Here is a 13,154-nt window from a genome sequence, read left to right as displayed (position 1 = left end):
CTCTTTAGAGGGTTGAACAGAGCCTCTACTATTCAGTTCTCAGACTTGTCCAGTCGACACATGAAACCATACATCAGTTGTCTCAGGATTGCCTTACAGGTTGGTACGTGCTTAGACACAAACAACTGACTAGCACTATGCCACCTTGGCACATTAAGTAGCAATCTAAAAGCATCATTGTAGGCTACTTTCAGTATCTGTATACTCCTTTTCCTCTACATAGACCACAAATGAGCAGTGTACAATGGTGTTATGTAGGTTCTAAACAGGGAACATTTAACTGAATCTGAGCACATAGAAAACGTCCTTAATAACATACTGGCCTGAGAATATATTTGACAGCGCTGTTGATACATATCGTTGTCATCTGTCCAATCATCAGAAATGACATGGCCCAGATTTTTTATTTCCTCACAAACACCAAGGGGACTGCCAGATAAATAAAAGGTAGGGAAGGTTAATTTCCTGTCCTGATTACTTCTGACTATCATTATGTGGCTTTTCTTTGCATTATATTTTATATCATGATCTAAGCCATACTGAGAGCACACCCAAAGCATCTGTTGCAACAGGCTGAGTGGAACCAGATCATCTGCGTACATCAGATGATTGACAATAGATTCACCAACAAGACAGCCTGTATTTGTCTTATTCAGCTGGCTTGATAAGTCGTCCATATCCATATTAAACAAAAAGGGAAATCAAATTCCTCCTTGTCGAACTCCGTTAAGGAGCTGATACAACATTGTCCCATTTAACATGAAAAGTTTGATTGGCATACCAGAACACCAAAATCCTCACAAGAGGTTTAGGGACACCTCTCGCTATTAGCTTCATAAACAGTTTTTCATGACAAATTCGATCGAAAGCTTTGTAAGCATCAATAAAGCATAAAAATACAGATTAATTAAGACTTGTGTACCTGAGACAATCTCCTTCAGAGCATAGATACAGAGATCAGTACCATGTTTTCTTTTAAAACCAAACTGATTGTCTGCAGTCAGAATATACATTTCCAATTTAGCTACCTAAACTGTCCAAGCAACCAGAACTGGTATATCATCTTGTTAGCAAATCAAATTGTTCATAACAGGATCATGTGTCAAGAAGCTAGACTACAAGCTTCCGGCTCCGAAATAACAGTAATACAAGGCTGCTGAGCTTTAAATAAATATTGTCAAACCCTGTCAAAAGTAACATATAAAATTTGAGTGAGAGGTTGTTTTTAACATCTGATTGTATAATGTGTTGCAGTTGGAGAGTGTAAGCTGTGTTGTTTCTAATACTTGTTGAGTGTACTGTAGACTGAACTGGCTGGTGAAGAGACCATGAGCTGGCTGATGATGGGAGACTGAGCTGGCTGGAGATGGTAGCCCGATCTGACTGGAGATGGTAGACTGATTTGGGATGGGAGATTTAGCTGACTAGTCCCTGAAGCTATTGAAATGGTACTTTGCCTCTGAAGCAACCTAATCCCTACCACGGATATACAGTCAGAGGTTTTCATCCATTTGCCTGTCAGCAGAAACTAGCAACTTGCCAGCTATGTGTGTATCACACACTATACATTTGAGACACGGACTGTCTCTCCACCTTCAAGAGAAGGCTCAAGACGAACTTGTTCCGGGAGTACAATGGTACTTAAGAATGGTTTGCTGAACCCAACGCAAGTTTCCTCAAGGATCACAATGACTCTTCCTTAGACTGTTGCTCTTGTTGGTTAGTGGTAGCTGATTTAAACTGTTGTATTCTATTTGAGTTATTCCTATTTGTATTGCTTTCCTACAGGTACACTTGCACTTAGAGATTAATGTTATGTAATTTTAACTTGTTTAACTACATGCTCTTATGGTTTCTTCCCTTTAGCACTATTTTTTGGTTGTTCACAATATGTACTTCTTGTTTTTGACTACTTGCAATGCTGTGGGGCTATCTTGTTGTTATTATCAGTGACCTATGCACTTTGTAAAGCTCTCTCTTGGAAGTCGCTTTGGATAAAAGCGTCTGCTAAATGAATAAATGTAATGTAAATGTACATTTTTACTTAGTCTCTTTCTGCTAAATGTTCGTTTGGTGTATTTTTCCCTTTTGCATATAATGTTGAATGGGATGTCTAGTTCACTGTGATACACCAACTCTGGTAAGGCTTGAGCATAGGGCTCGAATTGTAGTTGCTTCCTCAGGGAAAGGTTCCCTTTAGGGCTTGTATCTTTGTGTATTACAAGACAAAAGTGAAGGAAAGAAAGTAGTTATTTTAAATCAGATCATTTCTTGAACTATATATTTAGTTATTATAAATAATATTCACATAAAATGCACTTCCAATCAATAATGTAGCCTAACAAATATGCTGGTTCAAGTGTAATGTTGCTATGCTTCTTTACGGAATACCTGAATAATACAATTGTTTGACTTGTTTTTATGCATTTGAAGGTCTGTCACCCACTGACAGTATTACCGGCTCACCAAAATGCATGTGAATGTTTACGTCCTACGTTGAATATTGGGGTACACGATTGGTGGATGTTATGAAGGTGTCACGTATATGAGCTCTGATTGGATGCGGACTATAGGTGTCCTGAAAACTTGCCTGTGTCGATAAAGAAACAAAATGTTTGTCCGTTGAAAAATGTGCAGTAACTGGACATGCAAACACATTGTAAAAGGGTTGAAGGAAAGTATTAAAGCGATACAGAAAAATCCTGCTCCTCTATCGCGAGGGATCGTTCTAATGCACGATTTTGAGCTTCAGCACTCCACCTTCAGGACCCAAACAAGAAGACTTATTTCATCTCTGAAGACCTGAAGACAACTAGCGTTACTACTGCAGCCCTTTTCATTTTCCTTGTTGCACTATTTGACCGTGAGTAATCATTACATATAACGACAGTAGCCTACAAAACATGTATCTTAGCGTTTTTATATGTATGATAATTGGAAGACTATTTGATATAGTTTTAAGGCGTGTTATTAGCTAACAAGATATTAGCTAATTTGAGCTAGGCTAGGTGAGCTAAGGATTTCTTTGTTTACAGTATGTATTGCAGGCTTGCAAGCTATAAAACTTTTAACATTATTGTCATGTTACGCTGTGGGACCGACATTCGAACGATCACATATTGTGACGCTGCTCATTAACGGGTTACGTTCTACAGTACGTTTGTAACTTGTTTGATAAGATAGCTGTAGTGCTAGCCGTAGCCTAGTGCTAATTGGTTTGAGAAACAGCCATTTTAGAAGGTGTCCGTATAATTTAACTCAAACATTGTGACCAAGGATAGTGCTAACAAAGTGTTAAATAACTCTCGATTTTGTGGAAAATAGAAAACATTTAAGCGAACGTTTGAAGTCGGTCTGAAAGTGGTTAAGAAGTATCAGCGGAAATTCCAGGAATTATTTCATTGTTTGTTCTCGAAACTATATAGCGAAATTTTAAACAAATATGTAGACACATACCCCTTAATGCTATTAAAAGGTCAAGGGCTCGTACTAATGTAACATTTTATCTATATATACACAAATTTGTTTTTATAGTCTTCAATCTATCTGCTTCTTAATATCTACAGACTTACATTCGAATGTACACAGTTGAAATAGAATACAGGGAAATATTGGATGTGTAAAGTAAAAAGAGGTTGGTGTCTTGAGAATTCAAACCATCTTATCATGTTCTTAAAGGTCTGTATACTAGAACTGTTGAGCATGAAGTTACAATTATTTAAGATTATGAAATAGTTGTTCAGTAGTGTGGTATGTGGCTTTTTATAGTTGTGATTTTTTCTGTATTTTTTAGATGCCACGTTCCAGCAAACGTTCTACAGCGGCCAAGAAGAACTGGGCTCGTTCAGATGACCAAGGGTCCACTTTCGAGGTTAGAAAAATGAATGTGAATGGTTGAATGAGGATTCTTAACATCACTGTTACAGACCCATGTTTGTAATTTCTCTCATTCAGTGTCCATATAGTTGTGGTTGTGTGTTTTCTTTTGTATTCTTCCCTCTTCCTTCCTATTTGCTGCATGCAGGTATGGTCTTGCCTGTGTTTGTTGGCAGTTGGCAAACCGTCTCTCTACCTCCAGACCGGCAATCAATTATCAATTAATGTTTCACACATTGCCATTCCCTCTGTGTTAAGCCAAGAGGGTCATAACAGTTATGGACTAATGTTTGCATTAAGGCTTGGGGTTAAAGATGTATTTTCTGTAGTGAACTGTAGGTTCAATAAAAGTATACAAACTAAAGTTTATCATTTAACAGTAAGCAGAGACCTTGCTTGATTTCCTCAACGCTTGTTTTTGTTAATGTTAACATTCTAATTGATGGTGAAACTATTTTAATGTTGATGGCTACTGTCACTGTCTGAATCATGTATTAATAAATATGTTCATATGTCATGTTTATTTATGAAATTGTTGTTTAATGACATATTTAGAGGATTGTGTTTCTGTATTCAGAAAATGCATATTAAATGTCTATTTTTGATAATCAAACAAATGTTTGATGTTACTGCTTATAGCAGTTATGTACATTTGAGAAACATACCAATGTAGCTTTATGAAGACTAGTCCTGTTGATTGATTCTTGATATTGTTTTCATGTTTTTCAGATGCCGAGGAAGAACAGGCGGAAAGGGCGCAATAAGGCTGCTGATGCTGCTGCATGCAGCGCCTTGTCTGATGTTTCTCTATCCACTGATCCCCACTCTACCCCTTGTGATATCCCATCTTCCTCTTCATCCCCCATCCCATGCTTCACCTACTCTAATTTTCCTCCTCTTCCGACGTCTCAGTCATCTGTCTTTAGGCCCTGTGATTCTCTTTCACAGTCTGTGCCTCTGTCGAGATGTGAGACAGAGACCTCACATTCTCATTCACAGGCCAGTGATACCCAAACTGTTCCTCTTAAATCTCCAAGGTGTGCTCCACTACCATGCCGTTCTGATGGTGACTCTTGCCATGTAATAAACTTTGAGCAAATCTCTAAACAAATACCTGAGCAAATGCCTGAACAAATCTCTGAACACAACTCTGAACTGAACCTTAAAAATCTTGAACTAATAACCTCTGACAACATTGAGTCTGAAATAACCTCTGACAACAAAAAGTCTGATCTGAAGCCTGAACAAAACTCTGAACTTAACTTTGAGAATCTTGAACTGATACATTCTGCTGTGTTACAGAGCACCATGTATCCAAGCTGTAATAACAGGTTTCTACAAGGATCTTTCCATCAAGGACATGTGATGTTTGGAGCAAATGCAGGTGTACAATGTCTGACAAACAGTTTAACAGCAATTTTGATGAATGAATTAAAAGATGTGTGCACATGGCAACGTATTGATGTTGATAATATTCTTGTAAATGGAAACAAGCTTTACACATCAGTGCAAAACTGCAATCAGGTAAATGATACTCATCTTTTGGTAAGTGATTTGCCAACGTCTCTTGTGCTTCATCATGTTGATTTTACAATTAATCTTGGACAAGCATTTAGTGGCATAGTAGGAGTACATGACTATGATCCAGAGTTGGCAGATATGTCAATAAGCCTTTATGAAGCACTCCAGAGAGTATTACTAGGAGATCACAGCTGTTTTTTGACAATGAATAAAAGTACTTGTGCCATTATTAAACACACCAGTGGTTACGCAGTGTTTGATTCCCACGCACGCAGCTATGATGGCCTTGTTCATTCAACAGGAAAAAGTGTTGTGTGTTTCTTTCAAACATTTGAGGATATGTACAGTCAGCACATTAACAGGCTTGCAACTTCAATGAATGCCTTTGGAAAACCTTTTGAAGTTTCTGGAATCACCGTTACAATGAGATGTAAAGACGGACCCAATGTAAAAACTAAACCAGTACACAGGTCTAGTAGACAGAAATGTAAAGTCAATGCCTTGAAACCACATGTAACAACAGAGGCTTTTGTTGATGTAAATATGCATGTTCCCGAGAGCACTTGTGAAACAAAAACAGAGTGTGGTCATGCATTGCCATCACAAAATGAGAATGTATTGTGTGAAAACCAAAGGCCAGAAACAGAAAATATGCGAGCAGACACAAAAAAAAAATGTGACTTGCATGAAACAACTGGGGACAATGTTGATAAACTGAGTAAAAATACTGAGGATGTTGTTGTTGGTGATGTGACACTGTCAACATGGACGTTTTCTCCCTTAACATTTATCAATCAAACTGCATTATGTTCACAGTTAGATTTGCAGAATGTTAATGATAACCATGATTCAACCATAATTCAACAACCTACAGTATTAAGTTGTCCATGTGAATCAAAAGCTATCAGAAAAGATGGAAACTGCTTGTTCCGGTCACTGGCTATGGCAATTTGCGGCAATCAAAGGCCTCACATGAAAATACGAAAACAAGTGGTAAGACACTTAATGAAAAATGAGAAAACATTTCAAAGGTTTCTGAGAACTGAATACACCTCTGTAGAACACTACATAAAGTATTCACGAATGATGTATGCAAACACTTGGGGCACTGAATTGGAAATTATAAGTGCAGCAGATCTGTTCCATACGGACATTTACACATTTAATTCTGATCGCTGGAACATCTACAAAAGTCTTTCAAGAAGAAGTGACAATGCCATATATTTGAACAATGTCAATGGAAATCATTACGAATTGGTAACATGTGTAAGAGATACACATTGTGAAGGTGGATGTGCATCATTGTGCCAAGCAAAAAAAGTTATGCCAAAATGTAATGTAAATTTGAGGAAAAGGTTATCAACAACTGGTAAAATGCAACAATGCCAAGATAAACTTGCCATTAAGAAGCAAAAATATCAGAATGATTTTCAATTTCGCCAAAATTGCATTATGTCGCAACAGAAATTATATGTGACAGATGATCAATACAGAAAAACAAAATTGCTGTCCAGCCGAGATAAGTACAGAACAGATGCACACTATCAAACTATAGTAAAAGAATATAGTAAAATAAAATACCGAAGTGATGATCTTTTTCAAAGTAAGGTGAAAGAATACAGTAACATAAAATACCGTACCGATGATTACTTTCAAACCAAGGTGAAAGAATACAGTAACATAAAATACCGTACCGATGATTACTTTCAAACCAAGGTGAAAGAATACAGTAACATAAAATACCGTACCGATGATTACTTTCAAACCAAGGTGAAAAAATACAATAAAATAAAATATCGAATTGATATTGACTTTCAAACTAAAGTCAAAGCATTTAGCAAGAAGAAATACAAATCTGATATTGACTTTCAAAGTAGTGTTAAAAAACAAAGCATGCAAACATATTTTGATAAGAAAAATCTGACATATTCTATGGATTTTGTCATTGAATCTTTTAGAAAAAATGTCCAAGAAGGCCCTGGATGTGTTTGCTCAGTTTGTCATCGCCAGCTTTTTCGAAAGCAAGTCATTGAATGTAAACATGATAAGTACACAACCAGTCCAACTGTAGTTGCTTTGGCTAAAAAGTGCATTACAGAAACATATTTACAGACATGTAATAAAGAATGCGATGATAACTGCACTGCGCATATTCAATCATCTAAGTTGTGGATATGTCACACATGTCACCGTAAAATATGTGCTGGTAGAATGCCTGAACAAAGTGTAGCCAATAATTTGCATTTGAAAGCCATTCCTTCTCAGCTACAGTGCTTAAATTCCCTTGAGCAACACTTAATAGCGAAACATATTCCTTTTATGAAATTGTTGGCATTACCAAAAGGTGGACAAAATGGTTGTCATGGACCTGTCGTGTGTGTTCCATCTAATGTCAATCAAGTAACAAACATGCTTCCAAGAAATGATGGAAATGATTTAATGTTACGAATTAAACTGAAACGCAAATTAACATACAAGGGGCATTATGAATATAAACATGTACATACAAACCATGTCTACAATGCCTTAGAGTACTTAAAGTTAAATAACAAATGGTATCATGACATTAGCATCAATAAAGAATGGGTTAACCCTCTGGACAAAATTGACGATGTGCAAGTCAGTGATCAACAAAATGTCACACTCCAAAATGCAGAAAATCCTGATCATACACAAATGGAAATTTGCAATAATAATAACACAACATCTCAAGTTGACGCAACTCTTGGAGATGTAAATAAAAACAGTGAAATATGTATTACTGCTGTGCCAATAGAAATGGTTAGTGAACCAATGCAAACAACAAGCGTTGCTAATAAAAGAAAAAAGAAAACAACAATGGAAAATGACTCAGAAAGTGATGATCCTGAAGAAGAGTTGACATACACTGAACAAACACATGGAATGTTTCTAGACACATGTTTACAACCAGTAGATATTGCTCAAGAAGTTTTGGATCAACATTTTGACTCTGTGTTATCGGTTGCGCCTGCTGAGAATAATCATCCCATTAAACTGTTAGAAGATGCTACTAATGAAGGTAAATGTTTTCCTGTGTTATATCCAACTGGAGCTCCTACTTTTCATGACCCTCGCAAAGAAAAACTAACCCTGGCAAAATATTTAAACACGCGTCTACTAAATGCTGATGGCCGATTTGCTAAAAACACAGACTTTATATTCTATGCGCAGTACATATCAGAGGTGCAACAAGTTTTGTCAAATGTTTCAATTGCCATGCGCAAAGGTTTAGGCACTGAATTGCCATACAAAGAGCAACCCAATTTTCTAACTGATGCAGAATCTTTAAAACGAGTGTTAAAAAATGATGAAGGTTACAAGTTTTTACGACCTATACGGGGAACACCCCCCTTTTGGCAATCTGCACAAAAAGATCTGTTTGCTATGATACGACAACTAGGAATTCCCACATGGTTCTGTTCATTTTCCTCAGCTGACATGCGCTGGCCTGAAATGATAACAACACTGAGTCATGAACAAAATAAAACTGTGCCTATAGATGAACTGACTTGGTCAGAGAAATGTGCCTTGTTGAAACAAAACCCAGTTACAGCTGCAAGAATGTTTGACCACAGATGGCACAGTTTCTTGAAAGATGTTATTATGTCTCCAGCTGCTCCTATTGGCAAAATATCAGACTACTTTTACCGTGTAGAATTTCAAAACAGAGGCTCCCCTCATTGTCATTGCTTGTTCTGGGTGGAATCAGCCCCTCAAATTGACAAAGACCCTGATGATAAGGTTGTAGACTTTATTGACAAATATGTATCTTGTGAACTGCCATCATCTGACGATGAAGAAATGTGTGAGATTGTCAACACAGTGCAAAAGCATAGCACTAAGCACTCAAAAACCTGTAGGAAAAAGAAAACTGAATGTCGGTTTAACTTCCCACGACCCCCATCTTGTCGAACATTTATTGATCGTATAGTCAAACCTGCACAAAATCCATGCAATACAGAACAATCACATCAACCAATGACTGAGGAACATGAATTGAGAAAACTGATGACACCAGACATGGCTGAAAAGATTTTGAAAATGGTCAGAACAACTTTACTAATTAGTGACCAAACATTTGAATCGACAGAGGAACTCTTTGAAAGCATCGGAATTTCACAATTGCTTTTTGAAATAGCAAATTCACAACTAACCAATAAAACCAACGTTGTTTTAAAAAGAAATCCCAGTGACATTTGGATTAACCAATTTAACAAAGACTTGTTACGAGCTTGGAATGCCAATATGGATATTCAGTACATTGTCGATGCATATTCTTGTGTAGTGTACATTATTTCATATATATCCAAAGCAGAGAGAGAAATGGGATTGTTACTAGATTGTGCACAGAAAGAAGGAACTAAAGGCAATCTGGATGCCAAAGCTGCATTCAAATCACTTGGCAGTTTTTACCTTCATAATAGAGAAGTGTCTGCACAAGAAGCAGTATATAGACTGACTGGAATGCATTTAAAGGAATGCTCACGTAAAGTAACTTTCATACCAACAGGGGATTACCCTATGCGCATGAGTTTACCTTTGAGTGTATTGCGAGACAGAAAACTAAATGACAACAATGAACAAAACACTATATGGATGACAAGTGTAATAGACAGGTATCAACATAGACCACAATCACCACCGTTCCAAAATATGTGCCTTGCCACGTTTTGCTCAGAATATCGAGTCTTGAGTCAAAGTGAAGTCCCAGCTAATCCAAGCGAATCTGTTGTTCAACTTCAGGACAAATATGGTTACATTAAAAAAAGGTCGCGCACAGAACCAGCTGTTATTAGATATGCAAGACTGTCACCCACAAAAGACCCAGAAAAATACCATCATAGCCAGCTCCAATTGTTTTTGCCCCACTATGAAGACTATCAATTGAAACCACATCCTTTTGTTTCATTCGAAGAGTTTTACAATGTTGGAATTGTACGTGATTTCAGTGATAACATAGACACAGTTAAAGAAATTATTGAGAATAATAGGTCTTTGTATGAACAAAATTCTGACAAACTAGATGATGCTCAACTTGTCATGGAACAACAAGGTGATTTGGATGATGCATGGGCACAGATTTGTCCGCAATCAGAAATGGAACGGCTTCAGTGTTTACAATCACAGGACATAATTCATGATGAAAATGATTTACAGCCCATTTCTGAAAATATTCCAGACTTGACAGAAACTTTGCCTATGACGGGTAACATAGAAGTTAGAAAAACATTTATGACTAAAGAAGCAGCATGGGACATAATGAGATCTCTAAATGATGAGCAAGCGCGCATATTTTACAAACTACGTCAGTGGAGTTTAGAAACAGTATGGGGACAAAAACCACAACCAATACACCTTTTTGTCACTGGTGGAGCAGGTACTGGAAAAAGCCATTTGATAAAAGCCATACATTATGAGTTGTCACGAATTCTAGCACAAGTATGTCCAAACCCTGATGACACTACAGTCCTATTAACAGCTCCTACAGGCGTTGCCGCGTATAACATTAATGCTGCTACAATACACAATACTTTTTGTATTGGCACAGATGTGCGATTACCTTACCAACCGTTAGGTGAGGAAAAGATCAACTCTTTACGAGCAAAACTTTCCAATTTACAATTATTGATCATTGATGAAATATCAATGGTAGACACCAGACTGTTTGCATACATTCACGGAAGACTAAGACAAATCAAACAGTGCGGAGATCATTCTTTGTTTGGAAAAGTTAGCATTGTTGCTGTTGGAGATTTTTACCAGTTACCACCTGTGAAAGGAAAACCTCTGTACAGTGATCAGCCAGGACTAAACATTTGGAACGATCACTTTGAAATTGCAAATTTGACACAAGTTGTGAGACAAAAAGATTCTACTTTTGCTGAGCTGCTGAATCGCATACGTGTCCATGAAAAATCAACTCCTATGTTGCCTGCAGACGTTGAGATATTGAAACAATGCGAAACAGGAGAAGTCTTGAATGTATTGCACATTTTTGCAACAAATAAACAAGTTTGCTGTTATAACTCTGAAATGCTCAATTCAATTTGCCCAAATGCTATAATTATTGAAGCACAAGACTTTGACCGGAATCCAAAAACAGGACGTATGGAAAGAAAGAATGGCCACCACAGGAAAGTTTTTAATTCCTGTCTTAAGCCAAGTGTCAATATGGGAATACAAGCTCGCATCATGCTGACAAAAAACATTGATGTTTTAGATGGACTTGTTAATGGTGCTTTCGGGACAGTTTTCCAAATCGTGTTTGATACAGACAAATACTTTCCCTCTGTAATACATGTTGAATTTGATGATGGCAAAATTGGACAACTGCAAAGAGCTAAAATAACTACACCAAATAATACTCATCGAAACATCACAATCATTAAACCCGTTGAAGACAGAGTCTCAAACAATGGTGGAATACGGCGGCAGTACCCATTACAATTAGCCTGGGCTTGTACCGTACACAAAGTTCAAGGTTTAACAGTTAACAGTGCAGTGGTAAACTTGAAAAAAGTATTTTCACCAGGACAAGCTTACGTTGCTTTAAGTCGTGTCTCTTCTCTGTCAGGCTTAGTAATTGAAGACTTGAAAGAGTCAAAGATTTATTGCAACAGTAATATCAAAGATGTTCTTGCAACAATGCCAACATTCATCTCCAAAAACTCACCTTCAACCACTCCATTATTCACAATTGCTTTTCATAACATTCAAAGTCTCAATGCACATTTTAAAAACATGCAAGCAAACAACAGTATTTTGAAATCACAATGCATTTGTGTTGCCGAAACATGGCTTCGACCAAACTTCCCAACTGATCATGTACTTTTACCTAACTTCACGTTCTACAACAACACACGTTTCAATTGTTACAGTCCAATAAATAGTATCACCAATACTTTAAAACTTCAGGCCAATGGTGGTGTTGGAATATATTGTCAAACAGATCAGAACATCGAAGTCAACACACCATGTAATACAAATCTAGAATCATTAGTCTTCCACGTTCCACAATTTCAAATAATTGCTGCAGTTGTATACAGGCCCCAAACATACCAAGTTGATTTATTCAAAGAACATTTATTACATCTTATTGCCGAAATAGACACTTTCCCAGGAGCGAAAATTATTTTGGGGGACTTTAATGAAAATCTTCTTACTTCTAAAACAATACAAACCGTTTTCGAACAACATCATTACATTCAATTAGTTGACTTTTCGACCACTGATGCTAACACAATAATAGACCATGTATACACAAAAGATGTCCAATTTCAATTATCGCTTGAATTGTTATCAACATATTACAGTCATCATAATGCTATACTAATTCACATAAAGTAACATTATCTGCTAAACAATGCATCTTAAAACAAAAGTCATAGCTTAAGCAAACCATCGTAGACACATTAACTAATATATTTTAAAACACACTATTTGTACAGCAGATGAAATATAAATTATATTATATTTACACACTTATGAATAATACATTTACATATCTTCTTCGTTAATTTATGAAAAAACACAACAAGGACTTATTACGTAACATTAAAATGTGAACTTCACAATTGAAATGGTCAAAATATTCTGTTAACATGTAACAGGTAACTTATGCTTTGCAAATTTGTATTTTATGACATTATGTATTGTACAATGCTATGATACTTTTTTGGGATAGAATTACTAGATGTTAAAGTGCTTTAACAACATGCTTTGTACTCGTGTTGATA

General features: G+C 36.7%; 2 protein-coding genes across 2 annotated transcripts; both read left to right on the top strand.

Annotated features, from left to right (window-relative positions):
- Window positions 1-2,787: 2,787 nt before the first annotated feature.
- On the top strand, window positions 2,788-7,468 carry LOC124463523. The gene is made up of 4 exons (XM_047015278.1): window positions 2,788-2,863; window positions 3,794-3,871; window positions 4,606-5,704; window positions 7,356-7,468. Exons 2-4 carry the CDS (start codon window positions 3,794-3,796, stop codon window positions 7,466-7,468), a joined length of 1,290 nt encoding a protein of 429 aa, XP_046871234.1. The 5' UTR covers window positions 2,788-2,863.
- Window positions 7,469-8,235: 767 nt separating this feature from the next.
- On the top strand, window positions 8,236-13,111 carry LOC124463522. The gene is made up of 2 exons (XM_047015277.1): window positions 8,236-12,426; window positions 13,103-13,111. The coding sequence occupies exons 1-2, from the start codon at window positions 8,236-8,238 to the stop codon at window positions 13,109-13,111; spliced, it is 4,200 nt and encodes a 1,399-aa protein (XP_046871233.1).
- The last annotated feature ends 43 nt before the right edge of the window (window positions 13,112-13,154 follow it).

The sequence above is a fragment of the Hypomesus transpacificus genome, unplaced genomic scaffold (assembly GCF_021917145.1).
Source record: "Hypomesus transpacificus isolate Combined female unplaced genomic scaffold, fHypTra1 scaffold_291, whole genome shotgun sequence".
Lineage (NCBI taxonomy): Eukaryota > Metazoa > Chordata > Actinopteri > Osmeriformes > Osmeridae > Hypomesus > Hypomesus transpacificus.
The sequence above is the reverse complement of the archived record's forward strand: the minus strand, read 5'-3'. Positions and strand labels throughout refer to the sequence as shown.

Bases quoted from the DNA above. Each gene is read 5' to 3' on its own strand.
- LOC124463523 (XM_047015278.1), top strand. From the start codon at position 3,794: ATGCCACGTTCCAGCAAACGTTCTACAGCGGCCAAGAAGAACTGGGCT. The intron at 3,872-4,605 runs GTTAGAAAAATG...CATGTTTTTCAG, and splicing joins ACCAAGGGTCCACTTTCGAG to ATGCCGAGGAAGAACAGGCG. The intron at 5,705-7,355 runs GTGTTGTGTGTT...TGAATCTTTTAG, and splicing joins TGTTCATTCAACAGGAAAAA to AAAAAATGTCCAAGAAGGCC.
- LOC124463522 (XM_047015277.1), top strand. From the start codon at position 8,236: ATGGAAAATGACTCAGAAAGTGATGATCCTGAAGAAGAGTTGACATAC.